General features: G+C 35.9%; 1 protein-coding gene and 1 pseudogene across 2 annotated transcripts in view; both read left to right on the forward strand.

Moving 5' to 3' along the window:
• Nucleotides 1–27070, forward strand: part of DCDC1 (doublecortin domain containing 1) — a 484878-nt gene that overhangs the window by 73896 nt on the left and 383912 nt on the right. For both annotated transcript variants that reach the window (XM_060606272.3, XM_060606273.3), the window contains one exon: nucleotides 10770–10863. In XM_060606272.3, the coding sequence (XP_060462255.3) occupies nucleotides 10770–10863 (94 nt within the window). The remainder of the gene's footprint in view (nucleotides 1–10769; nucleotides 10864–27070) is intronic.
• Nucleotides 8462–9210, forward strand: LOC132661590 (rRNA-processing protein FCF1 homolog pseudogene; annotated as a pseudogene).

Genomic DNA, 27070 nt, shown 5'->3' on the forward strand with positions numbered 1-27070 from the left:
AGTATATTTAAAAGGCAAATAACAAGGGTGCCCGACTGGCTATGTATTATGCATCAAAATAGTAGATTTAGGGGCACCTGGGTGACTCAGGTCATGATCTCATGGTTCATGGGTTCGAGCCCCTGCATCGGGTTCTGTGCCGACAGTTCAGAGCCTGACGCCTGCTTCGTATTGTGACTCCTTCTCTCTCTGCCCCTCCCCACCTGTGTTCTGTCTCTCTCTCTCAATTTTAAATGATAAGCTTTAAAAAAAAATAGTAGATTTAAAAAGCAAATAACAAGAGCCTGGCTGGCTCAGTCAGTGGACCAGGTGACTCTTGATCTCGGTGTTGTAAGTTTGAGCCCCATGTTGGGTGTAGAGATTGTTTAAAAATAAAAAAAACATCTTTAGGAGCACCTGGATGGCTCAGTTGGTTAAGCGTCCAACTTTGGCTCAGATGGTGATCTCACAGTTTTTGAGTTCGAACCCCATGTGGGTCTCTGTCTCTCAAAAGTAATAAACATTAAAAAATTTAATAAAAAAATTTAAAAAATCTTTAAAAATGATAGTAAATAAATAAAAAACAGGTAACGGTATGCTTAGCATTATAAACATTTTAATGTAATCTGGGCTATTTAATTATTTTAAGAAGAGATTAAGGATAGAATATCTAAAGAGTATATATTAAAAGATTACTTGGAAAATCTCCTCTGGTTATCTATTTCTCATTCACATTTTAATAATAAAATGCCAGAACACCTACATTTCAAATTCACCAGAAATAATTGCTTTTACAAATCATAGTGATGTTCATTACTAGTAAGAGCACATAGTTAGATTTGTCATGCATTCTATCACCCACTCTTATGAGAATAAGACAAATAACAAACCAGTAAATTTATTTCCAGAATTTATTCAGAAAATTACCTTTAAGCTATTTAGTAAGATGGTTACAAATTCAGCCCAATCTCCTGGCATCTTCAGGTTGAAATAATGATCATATATTTTATTCTAAATCATTATAAAATGTTGGTCTTAGCAGAGAGTTATGCTAAGTACATTTTATTACATTTTAATTCTTTGAAAATTCACAATGTATTTGGCAGTCTTTCAGTTACCAAAAAAAAAAAAATCTGTTTTTACAGATTCCCTTTCTCAAAATATTCATGATAAATTGTATTCTCTTCTACTGAACAAGTATAATTAATTGCCAAAGGTGAAATACTTTTAGTAATTCAATGAATTATATTCATAATTATCCATTATTTTCACAGTTTTCAGCTTGCTAAATTTCTTTTAAAATTCTTCTCTGGGTTCTTAATTAAATGATTTGCTTTTTAGCTTTATATAGTGAGCACTGTTGTAATCTATTTGCTATACAAATACTGAGTTAGCTGAAACAATGTTCCTCATTTGAGGAACCTGGGCCAAAAATTTTTTTTATCTATTATTTAGGCTGACTTTAGCTGCAAATAACAGAGAATCCTAATTTAAACAGACTAAAGCAAAAAACAAATCAAAAAATCAAGAGTTAGGGCAGTTTCAAGGGTAGCATGATAGGATTCCAGTTAAATTATTTTTAATTTTCTGGATTTTATGCTCTTTCTGGATTTTCTGCCAGTGGCAGAAAAGGACTATCTCTTCCCTATGAATGATGAAGCCTTTCCCAGAAGTGCTTCCTTATTTCTCATTGGCAGAACTAGAATGGCAATACTCCTAAACTGACAGGAGACATGGGACTGCCATGATTGACCTAGGTCAATCAAGATAAGTGTAGCCTTCTTTGAGTCCAAAGGGGTAAAAATGAACCTCCAAATAAAATCAGGACACTGAGGATGGGACAACTAACAGATTTTGTACAAATGTGAAGACATTTTCTTATTTATTTCCTAAGGTCAGTATAAGGTTTGTGCTCTGGTAGTAAAAAGAAATGGAATTATTTGGGAATTTCCTTTTCTAGAATTACACATTCTTTAATTATAGCATAATTTGTCAAAAATTTTATTTGCTAAATTTAACAGACTGTTAACAATAAAAAATTCATGATGAAATGAGTGTAAATTAGACATAATGTGTATTAACTTCCATTAATTTGTTAATTCACAATATTTTTATGACTACTAATGAAGGCCAAGCACCTGGATCTAAAGGTGAGTAAAACCAGCCATAGGTATGTTCTCATGGAGCTTTTATTTATTTTAATGTTTATTTATTTGGACAAAAAGAGAGCACGTGTGTGAGTGGGAAAGAGACTGAAAGAGAATCCCAAGCAGGCTCCACTCTGAGTGTGGAGCTGACCCAGGGCTCGATCTGATGACCATTAGATCATGACCTGAGCCAATATCAAGGGTCGGATGCTTAAACTGACTGAGCCACCCAGTTGCCTCCTCATATAGCTTGTAGTATAGTGGTGGCAAAAGCCATTTGTATAAACATCACATTATTACTTTATTTTTTATAAAGATTTTAGTTTTAAGTAATCTCTACATCCAATGTGGGGCTCAAACTTAAAATCGCAAGATCAAGAGTCACATGGTCTACTGACTGAGCCAGCCAGGCACCCCTAAAAGCCTCATTACTGAATATGGAGTAGGTGGCATAAGGAAGTCATCTGAGAAGAGATAAGCAGAATTTATCTGGGTACATACAGAGGATATTGAGTATGGTAACCTTTTCAAGCAGAGAGCACAGTATATCAAAAGACTATTGTAGGGTGAGCAGGATGAATCCCATAAATTAAAAGTTTAACATATGACCTGTCCTTGCAGGAAAGGTTACAGATTTTTCCCTCAAAGAACAGTGAGAATTCATGTAAGTGGTTTTAGTTAGGAGCAGAAAAGAAGGTAACCAGATTTACATTTTTTAATAAATTACTTTGGTGTTGTGGAAAACAGATTGGGTGGACTAGGTAGATGCAGGGCAACTATTAGCTAACTATACTGCTAGAGTCCTGGTGACAGGAAATAGATGGAAAATATCATCATAGATGGAAATAGATGGAAAATATCTATATTGTCAGGAAATAGATGGAAAATAAAACATTGGGGCATTGGTTAGATTGCCTGAAAAGCTAATTTCAAGTGAGGCAGGAAGAAGGCTAGGACTGATCTTGAAGAACTGCAGTGAATGAATAGAGGAGGATGAACCTATGAAGAAGAAGAAAAAGGAGGACAAAACTTAGTAGATTATCATATTTCAGAATTCAAAGGTAAAAAGAGTTGAGAGAAAGAGGAAACAGTCAAACACTATTGAAAAATAAAAATAAATGACAATTAAGAAAATGTTCTTTGGACTTGTCAACATGGTAGTCATTGGTAACCTTTGTGAGAGTGATTTCAGTAAAATAACACAGACAGTCAGACTGTAGTGGCCTCAGAACGAGTGGGAAAAAGGAAATGGAAACAGAAGCTTACGCAAATCTTTTAGAGACTTACCTGTGAAAGGAAGGAGTAGCTGGTGGGAGATGTGGGGGTAAGGGAGGATTTAACTTCTAAGATAGGAAAGCCTTGATCATGTTTAAGTACCAGTAGGAAAAATCTCATTGAGAAGGAATAGTTGAATACATATGAAAGAGAAGAAATGATAGGTAATATATACTGCTTTAAAAGTTGAGAGCAAACATAACTAAAAGCATAGGTGGAATATTGGTGTTAGATAGGAACAGGGACTCTTACAACTAGTGGGAAAAGGAGGGGATATATGTAAAATAGGTAAGCTTTTAGTTTTATTATTTTTTTTTTAATTTTTTTTTTAACGTTTATTTATTTTTGAGACAGAGAGAACAGAGCATGAACGGGGGAGGGTCAGAGAGAGGGAGACACAGAATCTGAAACAGGCTCCAGGCTCTGAGCTGTCAGCACAGAGCCCGACGCGGGGCTCAAACTCACAGACTGAGAGATCATGACCTGAGCCAAAGTCGGACACTTAACTGACTGAGCCACCCAGGCGCCCCAAGCTTTTAGTTTTAGTAGCAAGAGGATAAGGCTTCAATTTTCTCTCTGATGTAAGGTCAAAAGTAAAGAGGGAAGTAGGGGAGAAGAGGCCCGGTGGAGACAGCTGGGCAAAGATGGTTTGAAATATTCATTATGGTAAGTATAAGAGAGAGTTGACCAAGCAAATGAAATAGAAGTGACTAGGCAGCATTGAGGGGCCATGGATTTTGGTGAGTATGAATAATACTAATGCTGATATGATCATTTGTGTGATTTCTCCAGGAGCACCAAGATTCTTGGTATGTGCACCACAAGTAGATAGTAAGCATCAGCCAGGGTTAGGATTTTTATCCATGAATGAGGAAGAATGACTGGAGCGAAGGAAGATGGTCACTTGAAGGTCAGGCTGTTTTGTTTGTTCAGTAAATGAGTTGGGAAGAAATCTTGAAATAGCATTGTAAGTAACACCACTTCCCACCTTCCCATCCACTCCCACCACTTTGAGATTGTGATATGAGAGAGTAAAATCCCAGCACTTGAGAGGAGTCTGAGAAAATTAATGAACTCAGGGAGACAGCCTGGTTTCTTTTAAAAGAGCCTGAGGGCCGAGTTGATTTGGTTGCTGAGGGGAAGCATTTTCAGATTGCACAATGCAAAGACCCTCTTGCTGTAGTGTGAAAGCATCCATAAAATATGTAAATAAAGAGTGTGGCTGTTTTCCAAGACTTTATTTATGGACACTGAAATTTTAATTTTAATGTGACAAAATACTATTCTTCTTTTGATTTCTTTTAACATTTAAAATCGTACAGGGGCGCCTGGGTGGCTCCGTCGGTTGAGTTTCTGGCTCTTGATTTTGGCTCAGGTCATGATCTCTCAGTTCGTGGTCTCTCAGTTTGTGGGATTGAGCCCTGCATTGGGGTCTGTGCTGGGAGTTGGGAGCCTGCTTGGGATTTTCTCTCTCTCCCTCTGCCCGCCCCCCCCCCCCCCCCGTATGTGCACAGTCTCTCTCTCTCTCAATAAATAAATAAACCAATAAATAAACATGTAAAAAATTTTAAATTTATACAAATTATTCTTAGCCCATAGGCCATACAGAAATAGGCCATGGTTCGAATTAGCCCATGGTGTACAGGCTGCTGACCCTTGCTGAAAAAGAGTTTGTGGGGAAGTAGAAATCAGGGCTTTTACTTCTGAATGTTTACACATAAAACATGTCTACATTGGTTTGTTTTTTTTTTATAAATTTTTTTTTTAACATTTATTCATTTTTGAGACAGAGAGAGACAGAGCATGAACGGGGGAAGGTCAGAGAGAGAGGGAGACACAGAATCTGAAACAGGCTCCAGGCTCTGAGCTGTCAGCACAGAGCCCAACGCGGGGCTCGAACTCACAGACTGCGAGATCGTGACCTGAGCTGAAGTTGGACGTCCAACTGACTGAGCCACCCAGGCGCCCCATGCCCCATTGTTGATTTGACTCACTCAGCCAGGGGTAATGTTGAGCTCTCTCACCTGGACTGGGGTAGTAGTGAGCCAAACCCAGAGGCTGTAGACTGTGTAACTGCACCACCTCCATGGTGGCCATTCCAGAAGTTGCAAACTTGGCACCGGATATGCCCATGGGTGGAGGTAACTCCCAGAACTATAAACAGATTACACTAAAAACAGTTTGTGGAAAAATCTCTTCTCAGCTGTTTATTAAGAAGAGTCTGGTTTTACAGCATGATGGTTTTAAATTTCAGTATCTGAAGTGTTCTCTACAACCTCTGCTGTAAGAAATTAACAAAATGTGAATTTATAAAAATAATATTTTAACAAGCTTAACAGGTACAAATGAATGGAAATGGTATTTTAATTAACCTTAATAGTACAGTAAGATGACACTGTTAAATATTTTCAGTTGTGAATTATAAGAATGACCTTACAAGTAGAGGCTTCATTTCAGGCTTTTTGACAGAAATTTATATTGATACTAATTCATACCACTGATAAGTTACTCTGAGAAAGTGATTACTGAAGGTTGGCATTGCTTAAGCACTGCAAGGATCTTTTATACAGAAAATATGAGAGAATGACAGCGTTGCTGATGTGTTATTAATTACTAGTATCTGATTTTCTAATGCTGGCTTTTATACTCACTTAACTCTTAAAATTTGGCTTGCACAAACATTTTACTGATGTTTGGGCACAATGAAAAGAGGGATCTTTGAGTTAGGAAGCTGTGTAATTTCACTTGGCTGTTTTTTTAAAACACAAAGACGGCAATATTTGAAATAATTTTGAAAATCATTGAAATTTTAGTTGAAGTGAATGGGACTAGCTTTAAATAGTTCACATTTTACTTAGTTTAATTAGTAAATTATAACTTTGGACAAGGGTATTTAGATATTGAACCTTCACTAGTAAGTAACTGGGGAGTATAATTTGTACCAAAGGGCTTCATTGAACTTTTAAATAATAGATTTGTAATATTAAGAAACTGAGAACTAAACATAAAGAATGGAAAGATCAAGAATATAGGGAGCCAAAGGAGGAGGCTCTATGGGACCAACTGTAGATTCTTAGTAGTATTCAGAGATGATTGGCTAAGGAAGAATGTGTACTGAATTATATCCTGTTAATATTTCTGTCAATGAGGGTGGTGGTGGTAAAAGAATAATCTTTGGGCACAAAGTCACATGGAATAAAGTGACCATTAGGAGAATTTTGCTAGAGATGAACTGTATTCATAAAGTGTTTTTAAAAACACAGGGGTGGATCCCATGCCAATGTCAGTCAGTATGTTCCACTCTCTTTTCTGTCTAAAGTTCACTTTCTTCTGATAACTTCTCTCTTCTATTCTGAATATTACTTTATAAGCATCTTTAGTAAAGGTTTCAATCCATGGATAGGAGTCCTAGGTGAACTTGTGTGTAGTAATCACTACAGAAATTGGCCCAAGAGAGTGGGAAGGAAAGCAGGAAGAGTAACATTTAGAGTCACCAGCATTATTACCTTATTTTATTGGGTGGCAAGGACCAGACCCAGCCACTGGGCTCTTCCAAATTAGATATTCCAAAATACTCATTCTGTCTGACTTATGAGGACATAGGGCATTGGTCAGGTATTGAATCCATGCACCGACACCCTCCAGGTGGGGAGATTGGTGGTCAGTGAATTTGCTCCACATGACAGAGTTTATAGTCACTTGTGAAATACATTGCAAGTATGTTGTAATTATTTAACCTAGGTAAAGCACTGATATTGTAAATATTTCCTTCATAGATTACAGGGTTCAAGATTATTCCTGTAACATCATTCTTAATCATAAACAGATATTCCTTCTTGATTTTGAGAAAAAGATCAGTAATACAGTTTCTGAAGAATTGCCCCAAACTCTGGATTGCAGCTAGTATGGAAGAAAGACACACAATCCTGTGAATGTCCATGGCAGTATGTGTCTCATGAGAACATTATTGGTCATGTATAGAGGTAGTATAAAGACTGAGAACCTCTGATGTAATATGGCAAAGGCCAATTTGTCAAATTAAACTTGTCAATTAGATATTTGCCTCTTAAATGCAACACACATCACTTGATATAGCAACTAGATAAACCAAATCAGTCACAATGTTTGAAAGTTGTTCTCCAGACTGGAAGGAGAGTACAGCTTTGTCCCTATATACACATTAAGCTGTTTAAATATGTTTGTTGTCACAAAGAAATTGAGTTGATTGAGCTAAGACTAGGATTACAGGCCCCAATTTTAAAGTAAGTATAGTAATCCCTATCAGAATAACACCAGCATTCTTCACAGGGCTACAGGGCAAACAATCCTAAAATTTGTATGGCACCAGAAAAGACCCTGAATAGCCAAAGCAATTCAGAAAAAGAAAACCAAAGCTGGAGGCATCACAATTCTGGACTTAAAGCTGTATTATAAAGCTGTAATCATCAAGACAGTTTGGTACTGGCACAAAAACAGACACATAGATCAGTGGAACAGAATAGAGAACCCAGAAATGGACCCACATATGTATAGCCAACTCATCTTTGACAAAGCAGGAAAGAATATCCAATGCAAAAAAGACAGTCTCTTTGGTAAAACTGGACAGCAATATACAGAAGAATGAGCCTGGACCACTTTCTTATACCATACACAAAAACAAACTCAAAATGGATGAAAGACCTAAACGTAAGACAGGAAACCATCAAAATCCTAGAGGAGAAAGCAGGCAACAACCTCTTTGACCTTTCAGGTTTTTTTAGTATCCCCTGTATGCATCTTTATATAGTTTGGATATTAGGCCATTATTCAGTACATCATTTACAGAGATCTTTTCCCATTCTGTAGGTTGCCTTTTTGTTTTGTTGATGGTTTCCTTCACTGTGCAAAAGCTTTTTAGTTTGATGTAGTCACAGTATTTTTGTTTGTTTGTTTTGCTTTTGTTTCCCTTGTCTGAGGAGACATATCTAGAAAAATTTTGCTAAGGTTGATGTCCAAGCGGTTACTGACAATGTTTTCTTTTAAGAGTTTTATGGCTGAAGAAACAAGAGTGCAGCGTGAACATGGGGAAGCAAAAGAAAGCAAGAAAGTATGCAACCATGAAGTGAATGCTTAGTCTCCAAAATCAGAGGCTTAAAGAGAAGGATAGATTGAAACCTAAAAAGAAAGAAAAGAAAGATCCCAGTGCACTCAGGGAAAGAGAAGTCCCCCAACATCCTTCCTGCTTATTCTTCCAATATAACACACAGCTGGGCCCACCTTGCCACATCCTGGTGGTATCAACTTTATCAACTTTTCCATTAAAGCCAAACTTGACTTAGTACAATCAGTGATGGACTGTCCGTATGCCAAGTGTATCCCTTGTATAACTGTGTAATGGCTGAAACTGAGAAATTGGGGTAAAAGTTGGCTCTAAGGATTGCCAAGGATCCAAGATTTGAATGATTACCATGCACACGCAAAGGAACCTATGCAGATGACTGCTTAGTACAGAGAGTAACTCAGCACAAGTGTTACATTGTGGCCACCGTTGACCGGGACCTTAAATGAAGGATCCGGAAGATCCCTGGAGTTCCCATCATGTACATTTCTAACCATAGGTACAACATTGAGCAGATGCCAGATGATTATGGAGCCCCTTGGTTCTAATTCTAACACTCTAAAGATAGAGATCCTCTGCCTTCCTTTACCAACTTTTTCTGTTTCCAGTTCATGTAGCAATACGCTATAACATGAATTATTCTCCTTCTTACCCATTTGCTCTGTTATGAGCTGAGTATGGTTAAATACACTCACTTTTGAAGTTGTTTTGAAATTGATATTTTGTATCATTTTGAATTTTGTTGCATCTTTTTATAAATCAGATGACTGCACACATTAAAAAAAGAGTGTTATGGCTTCAAGTCTTACATTTAGGTCTTTGATCCATTTTGGGTTTATTTTTGTGTGCAGTATAAGAAAGTGGTCCTGTTTCATTCTTTTGCATGTAGCTATCCAGTTTCCCCAACACTATTTATTGAAAAGAATGTCTTCTCCCCATTGTATATTCTTGCCTCCTATGTCATAAATTGATCATATAAGTGCGGGATTATTTCTAGGTTCTCAATTCTGTTCATTGATCTATGTGTCTTTTTTGTTCTGTCAGTGCCATACTATTTTGGTTATTATAGCTTTGTGGTATATATAGTTTGAAATCTGGGTGCATGACACTTCCAGTTTTGTTCCTCCTTCTCAAGATTGCTGTGGCTACTCCAGGTCTTTTGTGGTTCCATACAAATGTTACAATTATTTTTTCTAGTTCTATGAAAAACACTATTCGTATTCTGAAAAGGATTGCCTTGAATCTATAGATTGCTTTGGGTAATATGGACATTTTAACAATATTAATTCTTCCAATCCATGAACATGGTATATCTTTCCATTTATTTGTATTGATTAAGACCAATATAAAAGTAATATCCTTCCTGGGCATGTGGGTGGCTCAGTTGGTTAAGCGTCCAACTCTTGATTTCAGCTCAGATCATGATTTCACAGTTTATAAGATCAAGCCCCACATAGGCTCTGCACTGTCAGTACACAGCCTGCTTGGGATTCTCTCCCTCTCTCTCTCTCTCTCTCTCTCTCTCTCTCTCAAAAACAAATACATAATTTAAAAATAAAATGAAATAAAACTAACATCTTGACATTGTAAATTAATGAAAAATATAGAAAATACCAAGAATGATATAAAAATTTCCTGGGGCACCTGGGTGGCTCAGTTGGTTAAGCATACGACTCGTGATTTTGGCTCAGGTCATGATCTGAGGGTTCATGAGTTTGAACTCCGCTTCGGGCTTTGTACTGACAGTGTGGAGCCTGCTTGGGATTCTCTCCCTCCTCTTTTCTCTTCCCCTCCCCTGCTCATGCTCTCTTTCCCTGTGTCTCTAAATAAATAAAACTTAAAAAACAAAAAAAAAATAGATAAAACTTTCCTTCAGTTCTAGCATTTATTAGTATGTAACTACTTTTTAATATTTATTGCATCTCTTTTCTCTTTTTTATTAATATTTGTTTTTTATTTACTTTTATTTCATTTATTATTTTTTTTTAAGTAAGCTCTGAACCCATCTTGGGGCTTGAACTCATAACCCTGAGATCAAGAGTCACCAGGTACCCCAGTTGGTGTGTTTTTAAAGTAAAATTATGATATAATAATTGTAACTGTTTTTTTTCTTATCATATTTTAGGAATATTTTCTAAATAATCAAATTTCATTTTATAATATAATTTGTATAGCCATTTAGTATAGAAATGACTTTCAATGTTTATTCAATTTAGCCAGAGCTTATTGTAATAAATTATTTATAGTTTTTTTCTACGCTCTCTTGGTAGGTTTTAGATACTTGCACAATGAGAATGAACCTAAATTCACCAGCCAGATATCTTTATGATTTGTATGGCAGAACAATTAAAGATATTTCAAAAGGTAAGTCACAAAGATTTTACAAGCTCTATGATCACATTTCAAAAGACATTTGCATAATTTATATATATAAACATATATGTATATAAATATATATGAATATATATATGAACATATTTATATATATGAAAACAGATATAATAAAAGTTTAGTTTTAACATGGGAAATATTCCTATACAAAAGGAAATTATGGAATGGATTAAGGTTTGAAGAATTTTTATTTCAGCTTGTGTTGGTCCATTTGGGCAGTTATAACAAAAATAGCATAGGCTGAATGGCTTAAACAACAAACATTTATTTCTTATAATTATGAAGTCTGGGAAGACCAAGATCAAGGCCCTGGCAGATTCACTGTCTGTTGAGGGGCCCTTGACTGATTCATAGGCTGTTATCTTCTCATTGTGTCCTTATATGGTAGAAAGGGCAAGGGTACCTGGTGGGGTCTCTTGTATAAGGACACTAATTTCATTCATGAGGCCTCTACCCTTATGACCTAATTGTCTCCAAACACCGTCACATTAGGTTTCAACATTTGAATTTTGGGGGGACACAAACATTCAACCTATAGCACAGCTCAAGCTTAGATTTGAGAAAAATCATGAGTGTTTTAACCTTCATAAGCCATAATTTAATAAACAAAAGCAATTGATAAATTTTCATAACTTAACAGATACTTTCTATGGTATGCAGCTTTCAAAGGAGAAAAATGAGAAATCATACTACTGTTGCTCACATATAAAATTTTTAAATGTTTTGGTTAACTTCTAGAGGTTTTTCAAAAGTTATGAAATGTGTTCTAAAGCAATTTTATTGGGATGCCTGGGTGGCTCAGTTGGTTAAGCATCTGACTTTGGCTCAGGTCACAATCTCACATTTCGTGGGTTCGAGCCTCGCATCAGGCTCTGTGCTAACAGCTCAGAGCCTGGAGCCTGCTTTGGATTCTGTGTCTCCCTTTCTCCCTCCCCTACCCCACATGTGCTCTCTCTTTCTCTCTCAAAAATAAATAAATAAACTTTAAAACAATTAAAAAATAAAACAATTTTATTCTATGTCTTTGTCAAAATATGAGACTTTCATCTGTTTCTAAAAGCACTGATTTGCTAGTCTCTAAGAGCAAAAATACCATGAATTCCACATTTGTACTTTTAAATTACTATTAGTAGTAATTACTACTATTATTTACTTCTTACTTTTTTAATTTACTTTTTATACTTTAGTAGTAATTACTATTCTTTACTAGTACTACTATTAGCACTACTAAAAATGCTACTCTTATGGTCCTATCACTTCATCTGAACCTTAACTCCATATGCCTGAAGAGGGCCAGAATATTAAGTGGCATACTTAACTGCAAGGCTAGATCCAGGCAACTGTAAGTGATTTTAGGATATGGCTATTCTGAATACTTACATTTGTTTCTAAAATCCTTGCTTGTAATATATAAAAACAAACCTTTACTGGCTTTATGAACTTAATCCTATTGAGTGACTACTATTATATTTTGATATTTGGGGTGCTTGGGTGGCTAAGCGTCCAACTCTTTTTTTTAATGTTTATTTATTTATTTTTGAGAGAGAGAGAGAGAGAGAGAGAGAGAGAGAGAGAAAGAGAATGAGCACATGAGCAGCAGAAGGGCAGAGAAAGGGAGACAGAAAATTCCAAGCAGACTCCGTGTTGGCAGGACAGAGCCTGACGCAGGGCTCGATCTCTTGACAGTGAGATCATGACCTGAGCTGAAACTCAGAGTCAGTCGCTTAACTGACTGAGCCACCCAGGCACCCCATAAACTTCCAACTCTTGATCTTGGCTCAGGTCATGATCACATCATTCATGAGATCAAGCCCCACATTGGGCTCCATGCTGAGCATGGAGCCTACTTGGGATTCTCTCTCCCTCTTTCTCTGTCCCTCTTCTGCTTGTGTGCTTGCACTCTCTCTCTCTCTCTTTCTCAAAATAAATAAACTTTAAAACAGATATTTTGAAACTTATTATAATTCTTAAATTTTTTTCTGCCAAGGATTATATGTGTGTTTGCATATTAGAAAGTAAATTATACTTTATCATTTTTAATGTTTGTATTGATATAATTATTTTTTATTTTATTAGAAGATTTCAAAGCTTTTGTAGACATACCCATTATGTAGCTAGTTACGTACCTGTAAGACACATGAAACACAGGGAATCCTTCTTTGTGGTCTTTTTTGAGGGGGAGGAGGGGATATGGAATATCAATATTAAAGTTTATGTTTTCTTTCTTGCATTCCCCCCTAATCATGCTGGTTCAAATGATCTTTATAATCAACAATATTACATAATCACTCTTAAATTTGCATTAATAAAATAAATAACACATTTTAAGACCCTATCCATCTTTAAATTATTTCCAGCTCACTGGGATTTGAAAAAAAAAAAAGTTTTTAAATTAATCATTAGAATTAAAACTGTAAGGCACCCTGGTAAAGGGGAAAGATTTACACTTAGAAAGTTGATTTTTTCCCCCTCCCAAATGTGGAAGAACAGCACTACTTATCAAAACATAAAAGCTCTGACTCTGAGGTGTGATGCTTCATGGATGCCAGAGGCAGACTCATGCCTCATGCTTCACGTGTCCCAGAAGTGTGCTATTATCACATTTTAATGCATGCCTTGCCCTGTGTCTTTGCGTACGTAGGAACGCTATGCCAGCTGAAATTAGCCTATGCGACTACTAACATGTGGAAGCATAACAAGTTCACTAGACTTAAAATCCTCAAAGAAGCTAATCCTACTGGAGGAGCTTCCAGTCTGTAGTGCCCTAGTCACTTAACATTAGGTTTTTGCATTTATTTTTTCTTTGTTCGTTAGTATAATTTGTGCATCAAATGATTGAGGTCCCTCAACTTTTATATTTCATAGTCTTCTGAACTTCAGCTTGGGAAAGATGAAGTGTTATGGGAAAGTTATCTTTTAATTTAAACAAATGCTAATTCTCTCATTTGATGTATGACTCTTGTTTGCTTATGTCAAATCAGAATATCACATCTAATGTTAAGATCATAGTAATTACTTTTTATTTATAAGGACAGATTAGAAGTGTAATTGTACCAAGGACTGAAATGTAACAGATATACAAAATGAAAATTTTTCTCCTATCTGTTGCTTATTTTTTTAGAATTAGATATGCCTTGAAGGTTTTCCTCCTTTGCTGTGAGAAAGGAGCACATTGGACATGACACCAAACTTTTACTTTATCAAGTCTAGTGAAACTTTTAAAACCTCATAGGATTTGCAGATTGCTTATGTTTTTAGACTTCTAAAGACCATAGAAGATTTTAACAAAGAAATTTATTTTGTTACATGCAGAAACATTCCTTACTTATGCCTCCCACCAAGATCTATTCTTTCTAGAGTAGAACTACCCACTGTGTAAAGATGCCATATTCCTATGTATGATCAACATGCTAGTACAGCATTTCTGCTAGAACAGGATATAAAAAATGTATTCTGCAAATTCACTACCCCAAAATTACAAGGCTGTGGAAACAATAGTGTTGAGGAAGACCATTCAAAATCTATGCACCTTTAAAACTAGAATACCAACTTAAATAATAATTAACCTAGGGGATACTGTAAACAGCCTGGGTAGATGTCTCAGAGTGATGCCTCAGAGGATATTAAAGCTGCACAAAAACAATAGAGTGTGAGAAAATGCAGATGGACGTCAACTGGAGGTTTGGGGCTTCCTTTAAGGAAGGCACAGGAGGAAGGGAAACTCCCACAGAGTCATGCAAGGAACCCCAGTGCTGCAGGCAAGCTAAAGCATTTTTCTTTCCTGCTGAAGGTCAGAATTCTACTCCTGCACTGTTGGCCTCCTTTGCCTAGGAAAAAGCACATATTTACCAACCAAACTTCTATATTGTATTGATATCATTGCCTATTTACTAATCATATATGAACTATTTGGTTATATAACATAACTATTTGGTTATATAACATAACAGTGGGAGAACACAGGTAGATAGTGTCAGATTTTGATAGACCTCATTTCCCCTAACATTTCCCAACTTTTTCTTCTCTTACCTTCTTTGGCTTCATTATTCCATTATGGTGAACCAGAGAAGTGAGTCTCCCTCTTGAGGGAGATCCTCAGTCTGTTAGGACCTATTATTCCAATAACCAAACTCTGCTCCTGTGTGGATCCTTCCAGATCATGGTGGGTAGTATGAAATTTACCCTAGAAGATTCTGAAATGAGTTAAAATATAATTAAATTGACTCCAAGTCTATGTTATTGAGCATTGAATGTTCACTTCCTATTCCATTTCCCACCCCAAATTATACCAGTAACACCACCCAAAATGGTTATGTATTTATTCTCTGACATGTTTTTCAGAAATTGTACAATGCAATGAAATCAAATGACAGGATTAATGTATTTTAATCACAAAACTCCAAACACATATCCTGAACTTGAGTTAATTCTTGCCCATTATGAAATTTTTGTGAAGTTAAATTCAAAGAATAAAATTCCAAAGAAATGAAAATCCAAAAATTTTGTATTTATAGGGAAGTGAATTCCAAAATCAAATAATCTTACCTTTGTAAGTTAAAATCCAATAAAAGTTCCAAGTCCACAAGTTAAAATTCAAAGAAATAAAAGTCCGTAATTTTTATTCTTCCCAGTGTCAGCCAGAGGGCTTTTAGATGCCTAGTTTGAGCTGGAATTCCTCCAGCAGCTACCTTCTGGGCCCCCGTGGTGGGCATCATCCCTCAGGACTTGAGAAGTTGGAATGAGCTTATACCAACTTTCTCATGTGCCCTAATTCCAGTTGAATCAAGAGATGATCACAACATCAGCCCCATATCCAGGACATTCAGAATAGAAGCCAATCCCCAGTTTCTAATGTGGCTGTTCCAAGCAAAATGATGTTTCCAGGTAACTATTTTGGCATGATCCAGACCATCTGACTGTTGCCAAAGAGCATCACAGAAACTAAGTGAAGGAAGGCAAAGAAGAGAAAGCATTCCTCATGTCAGTCTTTCCAACATGCCAGTCAATTTACACTGTTGATCAGGGTCTGTGACATATGCTATAACTGTTGGGAAGCAGTCTCTCATCAAGGCATTAATTATAGCATTATGTATTTATAATATTTTGAAGAAAAAATTGACCAGTGATTTCTAAAAAAAACTCTGCATAAGAGTTGATGAAGTGCTCTGAATTTGGAGCCAGAGTTCAAACTCCAGTTACGCCACCTATTGTATGAACTGAGACAAGTTAATTAGTTTCTTTGAGAGTTAGTTTCTTCATCTACAAAATAAGGATGAAATTACTTGCCTTAATAGGTTATTGCAAGGATTAAGTGAATTATATGTGAAGTCCTTAGAACAAGTACCTGATACTTGGTAAGCATTATATAACATTTTTTTGAGATTTTATTTTTAAGTAATCTCTATACTAAACATGGGGCTCAAACTCACAACCACAAGATCAAGAGTCATATGCTCCACAACTGAGCCAGGCAGGTGCCCCAACATTATAGAATACTTTATCATCATTGCTGTTATTATTATCCTCAAAGGGGATACTCTTACATTCTTTTGCAACATTTGGAAATTTACTTTGATGGCAGCCCCAAGACTTATTTGAGATGTTGTTATTTGCCTTTGTAAAGTTTTCCAAGCACCTTAATGGTCTTTTCCCTCTGAGTCACATATTTCTGAACCCCATGCTGAACTGAGGGTAGGCCCTCTCTGGTGGCAAATCATCCGTCTTGCCTCGGGAACAGTAATTTCAATCCTGGGTCACAGTGGCTACTGCAATGGCCTCTGGCTATGGAACTGTTTAAGCCCAAGACACCTACTTCCTGATCACAGCTTCTCCCTTATGTTCACTTTAGTTCCATTACAGAATAACTTCACTCCATGGATTTCTGAACAGAAGTGGCTGTTTATGTTTCCGAGCCTCACGGTCTTAGGTGCTCAGTGAAGAATAGCACTGATGTCATTTCCTCCTGTAGACATGGTCTTTCCTCAGTTTTTGAATGCTCTTAGGCTTGAGTTAACATTTCTGTTCTCTTTTTCTACAACATTTAGGATTTGCCTCTGATATACTCCTGTTCCTTTCAGAAAGGTTCCCTTCTCTAACAGGCTTGGGCTGCATTCTTTGTGGTCGTTGAATTCTTTCTTTTCTTTTCCTTTTGAGTTCATACTTGTGTTTTTTTCTAACATATCCCTGTAAATATTTTTCTTGCAGGGTCTCTCATAGTGAGAGATATGATATCAATAAGTTCCTGGGTGCCTGGGTGGCTCAGTCGGTTGAGCATCCGACTTCAGCTCAGGTCATGATCTCACAGTCCGTGGGTTCGAGCCCCGCGTTGGGCTCTGGGCTGACGACTCAGAGCCTGGAGCCTGCTTTAGATTCTGTGTCTCCCTCTCTCTCTGCCCCTCCCCCTGCTCATGCTCTATCTCTGTCTCTCAAAAATGAATAAATATTTAAAAAAAAATAAGTTCCAAGTTTGTCAATATCATCTTTTGTTCAAACCGGTCCTATCCATTTTCACCTCCCTGAATTAAATAATCCCATCCAGGATGTATTTTCCCACTGGTTAACATCTAATTTAGATCTGACTTTTTTTTTTTTTTTGTAATGTTTATTTTATTTTTGAGACAGAGAGAGACAGAGCATGAGCAGGGGAGGGGCACAGAGAGAGGGAGACAGAGAATCTGAAGCAGGCTCCAGGCTCTGAGCTGTCAGCACAGAGCCCGATGCGGGGCTCGAACCCACAAACCATGAGATCATGACCTGAGCTGAAGTCGGATGCTCAACCGACTGAGCCACCCAGGCGCCCCTAGATCTGACGTCTTTATCTATTATTGCTGTGCCTAGATCTTCTGTAACATAATTTGTCTTCCCTTTGCCTTAATCTTAAGCCCAGACATTTGGTGGTGGGGGTCGGGGGAGGATGCACTAAATACATTTTTTGAGTATTTGATGTTAATCTTCCTAGTATTCCCCTCTCTAATTTGTTGAGATTTCATGTGCACATTTTGTATAACTGTCACATCCTCAAAAGAGATTCTCCAATTGCTTTTACTATTAATTTATCTGTAAAATAAATGTCACCTCTTCACAGTATTTGGATTCTGCCTCCTTTGGGGGATTATTCTGAGTTTGCCCTGTGAGATCTTTATTTCTCTCTTAGGTTTTACTGGACTCCAGTTATTGTTTGTGATTTTGTAACAATTGAAATATTTTCCCTTTTGTAATAAACTCTTTAAGAGTAGTTAGCCTTGATACCCTCATATCTGGCCTTCAAGATTTCAGTTTATCTTTTCATATCTTTTAAAAATGTATGTTCAAATCAGTTATTTACCTTTATTCTATCTCTTTCCTCCTCCAGCTAAACAAACCTGTCTTGTTTATTTTCATGCATATACCGCTTTATTTTGATCATAAGGTTGAAGCATCTTTTGAAACCACTTTAGGGGCACCTGGCTAACTCAGCTGGTAGAACATACATCTCTTTATTTCCGGGTCCTAAATTCTAGCTCCACACTGGGCATGGAGCCTATATAAAACCACTTTACTTTCTCCTTGATTCCTTTAGCAAACCTTTTTCTTAGATTTGTAATACTTTCTTCCAGTTGTTTCTCTACCTTAACTGAAGAAGATGAAGTGTTCTTTTTATAATAAATCTACCACCTTTCTATAGGGGAAGCCACAATTTGGGTTTCTGAAACTTAGAACGTAAATGTTCATAATTTATCAGAATACAATTTCCCAGGTCAATCAATGATGAGTAAAGGAATCTCACCTCCCCCACTTTTTCCCAGATCATTATATAATCTACAAATGCATTTTTATTTCTGTTAAACGCATTGTATCTTTGACCTAAATTGAATTTAAAGACAACAAAAGCCCCCAAACTTTTACTAACAATTTGCTCCTAAACTGCTTCTTCCTTGTCCTGTACTTGTACTGCTGATTTTACAACTATGTGAACAGAATATTATACACTGATTCCTATTAAATTTCTACTTTCAAGGTTTTTATTTAGTAGTTTAGCCTTGCAAGATCTTTCAGATATTTAAACTGTAACCCAGGGACTAACAATTTCTTCTGTCTTTGTTTTCACTTGTAAATGTGATCTGAATACCAATTTTATCACTGTCTAAATTATTGATAATTTTTTAAATGTTATTCATTTTTGAGAGAGATAGAGACAGAGCTCAAGCAGGGGAGGGACAGAGAGAGAGGGAGACACAGAATCCAAAGCAGGTTCCAGGTTCTGAGCTGTCAGCACAGAGCCCAATGTGGGACTTGAACCCACGAACCGTGAGATAATGACCTGAGCCAAAGTCAGATGCTTAACTGACTGAGCCATCCATGTGTCCCAATTATTGATAATTAAAAAAAAAATGTTGACTATGACACGAAGGGACAGAGACCTCTATTATGTTCTCAAAGTCCCTGTCTCTGATTTGCAGTAATCTTCCATGGATATGGCTGTTTGTTTAGCTATGAATCTACAAACTCACCAATCTCTCTGGTAACACTATTTTAAAAAGTAATTTAGGGGGTACCTCTCTGGCTCAGTTGGTAGAACATGTGACTCTTGGTCTCAGAGTGGTAAGTTCAAGCCCCACATTGGGTATAGAGATTACTTAAAAATAAAATATTTTTGAAAAGTGATTTTAGCCTATTGTAACTTGTCATACTCAACCCAAGCTTAAATCTTTATAATGGCCTGAAGGACCTTTATGATTTGGTCCCTACCCAACTTGGAGAAGTTCTTCACATCATACTACTGACTTCTTCATCACTGTACTCAAGTCACCTTATTTTTTCATTTCTGTTCCTCATTTTATTCTTCTTCATGCCCCAGTAAATTGCCATATAATGTTTTCCCTACCTGGATTTTTTCTCTCACCCTATCTGACTTGCAAGCAGTTGCCTACTCATCTTAAGGTCTTATGTTAAATATTTCTTCTTCTGAAATGCTTCCCTGACATTGCCTTGCTCTGATGCTATTTTCCTCCCTTGTCTAGGGCAGGTATCCCTGTTATACTAATAGCACCCTGTATATAGTAATTGTGACAATTGTACTTCATAAAACTGCTTGGGGAATTCTTTGTTTAATATCTGTCTCTCCACTAGACTGTAAGCTCCATGTATATAGAGATTTTGTAGTCTTGTCTCTATTCCCATGTTTAATTCAGGGCTAAACAATGTAGAGTAGATATCATAAAATAGTATAAAATTTCGGGTTGCTGCCCTTGTCTAGAAGCATTGTACTCAAATTCCTTTTAATGTGAGTGAAAAATTCAGGACACTGAGAAGGAGTCTAGTCAAATGCTCCCTTCTCTATGCCCCAAAAATGCCTAGTGCTACCCATTTGTGGCTAGTACTACAGCTTCTGTTCTGCTAAATGTGGAATTTTGCAATGGTCCAGATGGTTTGGGCTTTGTAATTGGCATTGCTTTCTTAGCTAGGAGTGGGTAACTCAGAAGGGTATAGATGTAACCTACAGCCTTCAGTCAAGCCCCATAAAGGGACAACTGGGTGTTTGTGCATGCAGGTGTGCATGTGTGCATTTGTGTATGTGTGTTCATTCTCATTCCTTTTATTATTTTCCCCAGGAAAGAAACTGGGATCCAAGGCAGCATCTGCTCATAACTTTCTTTTGCCTTGTTTTGGATACTACATGACATACTTCTCTATAATTTTTAAATGGAAGCATTAAAGGAAAGCAATTATTTCTAAACAGGGGATCTAACCAGGAGATTTGTAGACATTATATGTTCTCCTACTTTGTTGCAGCTATACCCAGTTAACTTAGAAGAGACATGCAGATTTAGCAGTGGTCCTTGCTTAAGGATAATAGATGGTAGCTGTAGTCTATTGGGACCTACTTCCCACTGGAAGAAATGATGATTATATGCTGGTGTTAGAGATGTCAAGCCCCATGTAAAGAATTTCCCCAAGAGTCTTCCTGTTTGCCCCAAGAATCTCCCTCTCTGTTCATTAAATATTTATTTAATACATTAGTTGCTCCATATGGGTTCTCATGATTACTGTTTACTTTTCTAAGAGTTCAAAAACTGTTCCTCTTATAATCTCTTCTGGAACTTTTCAGGGAATTAAGATCAAACTTATGGCTAAAATATCTTCTTTAAAATTAAATACATTGTCTCTTTTCAATCCTTGGGTCCCAGTCCTATTTACTTTTATTTCTCATATTTTATGAAATGTAAAACTTCAGACCTCTTGCTGAAGAGGGATGCCAAATGCTAATAGTTGTGAATCAGCCCTTAAATCTCTCTAGGGTGCATTAGAATATATGAAGGCAGCCAGTTGAAAGCCCTTTTGTGTGGGAAATATGCCTCTCAGGAGATGTCTTCTGACTTCCCTTGGGACCTGTGCACCCTGTGACTTTGCCTTGGTTCCAAGGTTTCTTATACATGGCCCTCAGTGTTTCTTAATGACCTCCAAACATCAGAGTTGGGCTTCTCTTGTTGCTTGGACAAAAACAGAAGGTAATCACTGACTTATAATTCTACTATTGATCTATAGAGAATATTAAGAATTTTTAAAGGCTTGACTTAAAGAAAAGGCTTTTTTTTGGTGGCAGTTGGAGAACTCCCTTTATAATTGGATCACTTCCATCTTTTATTAAATGTGTGAATGCAGAATTGTGTGATGTGAGCATTCACAAAGCAGTCTAATCTGCTCATAGACTCTTTAATATCTGTCAGAAATTCCCTTTTGAAGTCCTTAAAACATAGACTGTTTTTTATATTCATGAAGATATGATCATCACTCCTAGGTTTTGTTGGGCTAAATTTGCTTCAGTATTTATGTAATGTTTTAGCCAAATGCTTGCTCTTTCCATCTTGTTGGGTTTGTCTTTCTAGCTTTCGTTTTTTATCTATTTCTGAGTCTTTGAACCAAAAATCTTAGCCTGACTCTAATGACTTGTCAGTGATCCTAGAAATTCATTATTAAAAATATAAAAATAATTACCAATGAACACTAATTGCTTAATTGCTATTATCTGTTATAAAACAATTTTTTTAACAAAGTTCTCCATGTGAAAGAACATGACTCAGTATAGATTTGTTTTCTTCCCCATAAGAGTTTTTAGAATATTAGACAAATTATGCAAAAAGCTAATTATAGCTTTTTACATACATTATATAGTTCTACTATAGTTTACATACATTATATAGTTTTACTTTTGTGAAATGAGCATGGAGAAATAAACATTGAAAGGGAACCCTCCATTTTAATTGCTGAAACTATAAAGACTTTAGTTTATCACATTTAAACTACAAATTATATATATAATAATTTAAATATAATATTATATATATATATATATATATATATATATATATAATCCTAAATAAAATATGTAAATGTAATATATTGACTTAGAATTTTCATCCAAGGAGACCAAGACAGCTTTATCCACATTATCTGATTCTTGTAGGGCTGTCTGAATTAGGTATGTGTCTGTCAAGTATTATTATTATAATTGCTTTCAGACAAGAAAAAAGAAAAAGAAAGAAAAATTTTTAGATTTGTATTCGTTGATACTTTACAATGTAACAGTAGAATTTTGAAACATTTTTGGGTGCCTGGCTGGCTTAGTCAGTAGAGCATTCGACTCTTGACCTCGGGATTGTTAAAGTCAAGTCCCATGTTGGGTGTAGAGATTACTTAAAAATAAAATCTTAAAAAAAAAAAAGAAACATTTTACAATTAGCTTGCTTTTAATGGTACTTACACATTAAGTGCTTTGTATATTTGATTGTGTTTCTAAGTTTTACTGTGTTTTCTATGATATCTTTTCCTAATGGGTCAAAAGTTAATTGGTGCCTCAGTTAACACCATTTAGGTTAAACTTTTCTCAACAATAATAAAAATAAAAAATAATAATGTAAAAAGGTATCAGTTGTTACAGCAAACAATTATATAATGACATTTCTAAAGGCCTTTACTGCTAATTTTTGTTGGTTTCACTTAAGTTCCATGTTTTGCATTTTCCAAAACTAAGATGACACCTCAAATTTTTGTACAGAGCTTTAAAGTTTGCAAAAGCAGGTCATATATATTCAATTACTATGTATTGGTATAGGCCATACCCACACAAAATAGATTAGATACAGTTTATTCTCAATATTTAAGTAAACTTAAAGTTATACCTATATCAGTTCAAGCAAGTTATGTTACATTATTACTAAATATCAGATATTTAAGATACTCAAGGAACTGAGTTCACAAAATAACTTGTATTTTTAAAGACCCACACAGTATTATTTTTGTTGAGGGGGAGGGCAAGACACAATAGAATGCCAGCTTATTTCTACTTGTATAAACCAAGTTATTTAAATAAATGAATTGTGTATGCTGACCTGTTCTACCAATGTGCTACTGGGACGTATGAAAAAAAGATGTGCATGGTGGTGGCAGTAGAAAGAGGCATAAAGCGTATTGGAAAACTACCAAATGTCCCCTGCAAATGGGCCCTATTCAGAATCAGTAAGCGTATGATGAGTGAAGTGGTTTTGAATATCGCCTTTAGATTCCATGCTGTTACAAGGCCAGCCCTGAACATGGCAACTCTTATTTCCACACACAGTACCTCTTCACTCTCAATTTAACCCCAAAATCTGATGAACCCATTACTCCATACTTGATTTCATGGAACAAGGAGTAGATATAGTTACAAATGATCAATCACAAGCCGTGAACCAAAGCAGCAAGGCATTAACAATTCACACCATTTCGGTCCACTTGCTCAAGCAGAAGATGTGCCAGCATATTTAATGCACAGCTACTTCGTTCAGTTTAAGAAAAGACATGACTCAGGATGCATTTTCAGAACAGAAGAGACCTAAGATTTCATACTTTCTAAGCCCCAATGTCAACGTTCATCCACACATCAGCAATTAAAATAACCAGGTGTTCTGTAAAGGTCACAATGTCTAAATTAAATTTTACTCAGGTAAAAACAATATGACCTATGAAATTCTTCCCCCCAATGCATCCCTGTTCTGTTTGATCCTATCATACAAATCAATGTCTCTTACAGCAGTATTATAACACTGTAGACCCCACAGGCAATATGCCGTCAGTTTAATAGGATCACTGAAAAACTAAAGCAGCTGTGAAAGATTGCTCTAAGTATAGCAATCGTGTGCTTGTCATTTTGTTCAGTGGAGGAAGCATCCAAATTTGGGTAGGCATCGGTATTTAAGAATATGACTGCTAAATCTTTTCACATAAGTACCTTAGGGACAATAACATTTGACATATAGCATATAAACAAAAGTACGCAGCAGCTGTTAGTTTAGTTTTGTTTGAATAAGAATATACTGATATAAATCAAGCAACACTGGAGACAGTATGCTTTACATCATTCAATCTTCCCAGCAGACCATGCTTTTGAGTGGCATCTGCTGGTTTTTCTGAGACCGGGAGCTTTTCAACTATTACCTAGAGCTGGATGCAGAGCATTAAAACACACACATACCTTGGCACTAACTCACACTCCCTCCAGGCATACACCCTGGGTGGGAGACAGTCAAATCTTAGTATCTTTAAAAGAGCTCACTTTGTTTCATCTAAAAAAGACTTTTTAGATAAACTTCATTTTAAAAATAAATTCCAACTGAATTGGTAGGAAATTTCCTAATGATGCCCTGCTAACAATAGCTGAGTATTTTAAGACTGAGATCTGAAACTTGCTGCCAAAGAGCACATAGAAGTTTCTTTATAGGTAATTATGCTCTGGGCAGTGCTCTTTTTTTTCATAGTCTCGTGTACTCTGACTGAAATGTGAAAATTACAGTATTATGTAAATTATTCTGAATATTTAATTGGCATGAATTTTAATTTTTAATTCACAGCAGGTTATTAAAGCCTTTGATTATTTCTAGTACTTTTTGAAAATATATTAATTAAAAAATCCTCTTTTTAGCTTCCCCTAGTAGATTCAAATGAGTATACAAAGCGTCTCTTTTAATGTAAGATGTTGCTTTTGGAAAGAGATCTATATTCTCTAGGTATAGAACTTCACAGACATTCCAGTCTATTTCTACTTGGTAAGTTCCGTCAGCTTTGTGGTTTCTCTTTAGAGAGATATTTGTCTCCTTGTCAGAAATCCTTGTACTGCCCCCATGATGAATCCAAATAAGTTCAAGCTTCTTATCAGTGATGAAGTGATTTTAATATAAGGTCCTCTTGAAGATGGAATAGCTTATTTCTATATGAATAGCATTTGAACTCATTGCATATGGTGTATCTTAGAGGATATCATCTTTATTATTTATAATAGCTATTTTGATCTTAACTAATATTTTTGCTGTGTTACATAAGTTTTATGGTGTGCTTTTTCCCATAGTAACATGATTTATGACATGGTAGGATAATGCACATGAGGCTTTTCCAAGACTTTTTAAATACCCACCTCTGGCCTTCTCCTGGCTTGTTAATGCTTCATTGCCAAATTGTATCATTTTCTTTTGTATTTACTTCCCTTCTTAGTCTTCAAGGTCATTTGATAAGGAAAATTAAGGCAAAACAGTTGTACATATTCTAAATATGTTTCAAAATTCTGGGATATTAATACTTACTAAATTTTGATCAAATTTTCATTTGGTCATAGAAAGTTACAGATTTTAGGTGATTGTGTATAGTTCCTAAAAGACTGTCCACAGTATATCCAATGTACTATTTATTCATCTGGTAGACATTTATTAAGCACTGCTTTTACCAAACTAAAAAATTCTATGGCCTCAGAACCCTAAAGCATTTATGATATACTGGAGGATGGGAGTGGGAGTGGAGAAGATAAGGATTAATTCAAATCAATCAGTGGAAAATAAAATTATAAACAATGCTCTGGGAAACATAGAGGAGGGAGCAGTTAATTCTGCCTAAATAACGTGGGATATTTTGCCAAAGAAGGTAACATTTGATATGAACCTTGAAGGACAAGAATATATTAACAAGTGGAAAAAAGGAGGAAGAAATGCAAGGGAAATGGAATGGCATGAGTAAGAAAAGTATCAATTGTTGGATATGAAATTAAAATAGCTACTATGTTTAATCATATGATCGATTTACCCATGATGCTCAATATTAACTCTACCCAATGAAGTTACTTCTTTTGGTCACATGGTCTATTTACTTAGCATCCTCAGTCTTAACTCCAAACACAATGAGACTGTTGGATTCATCTGTTTTCCCTGCAGTCATAACTTGAGAATAAACAAAATGGATAAAAAGCTATCAGCCTCATAACTGCACCTCTGCAGTGGTGGTAATGATCCCAATGGAATGATCACATTTGACTGATCTATGCTTATTGACAAATTTAATGAATGATTAATTTCCAAACCACTTATCTAATAAAAGTGTTGAGGCCCTATTTAATGAAAATACTGAGATACAGGAAAGCAAAACTCTTGTTGCAACTATGTAAATAGGAGCAAATAGATAGAACACCTGTAATTAAGGCCTCAAACCTAAGACAAAATGCTGTGTGTAGCTCTACACAGAAATATTAAAGGAATATAGGAAGATAGCAGCCAGCTAACCTTTCTGAGGCAATATTTATGAGTAGTAGTTTGAAGGAGAAACTCGTGGTTTGTGCACAAAATAATACCTTGGAGTTCATTCACTGGGAAAGACTTATTTTTTCATTGAGTATCTCTCATGGGCCTTGTTAGCTCATAGCAACATCTAGGTTTATGCTCTTTCCAAGGTTGAAAAGTGTCTATTGTCCTCTCTAAATAATTGCCTTTGTTTTTTGCACCACATCTTTATGCAATAGTCTTCTTTAATAGAATGCACTTTGCTTCAGAAACTGAGTAAAAAAGAACTCTACATAAAAGAAAACCATTGGTTAAGAACACTTATGAGTTGTCTTTGGTATAGAATATTAAGAATATCCACCAAAATCCTTAAAAAATAATTCACACGTTAAAAAAAAAATCTATGGTTGGGGGTGAAAAGCCAACTGACTTATTTTTAATCAAATTTTCTATTATATTTCAAAACTATCATTTTAGGTCAAGTCTCCTTTTATATGGGAAGTATTCTAACTGATTAATAAATTTAATTTTTTAAATAGATTAGGCTTATATTTATACTTCCTTTCTCAGTATTTAGGGCGTATCATTTTCTTATGTTTTCTGTACCTTCCTAGTTAGTGGAAACA

The sequence above is a fragment of the Panthera onca genome, chromosome D1 (assembly GCF_046562875.1).
Source record: "Panthera onca isolate mPanOnc1 chromosome D1, mPanOnc1 haplotype 2, whole genome shotgun sequence".
In the NCBI taxonomy this organism is placed as follows: Eukaryota; Metazoa; Chordata; class Mammalia; order Carnivora; family Felidae; genus Panthera; species Panthera onca.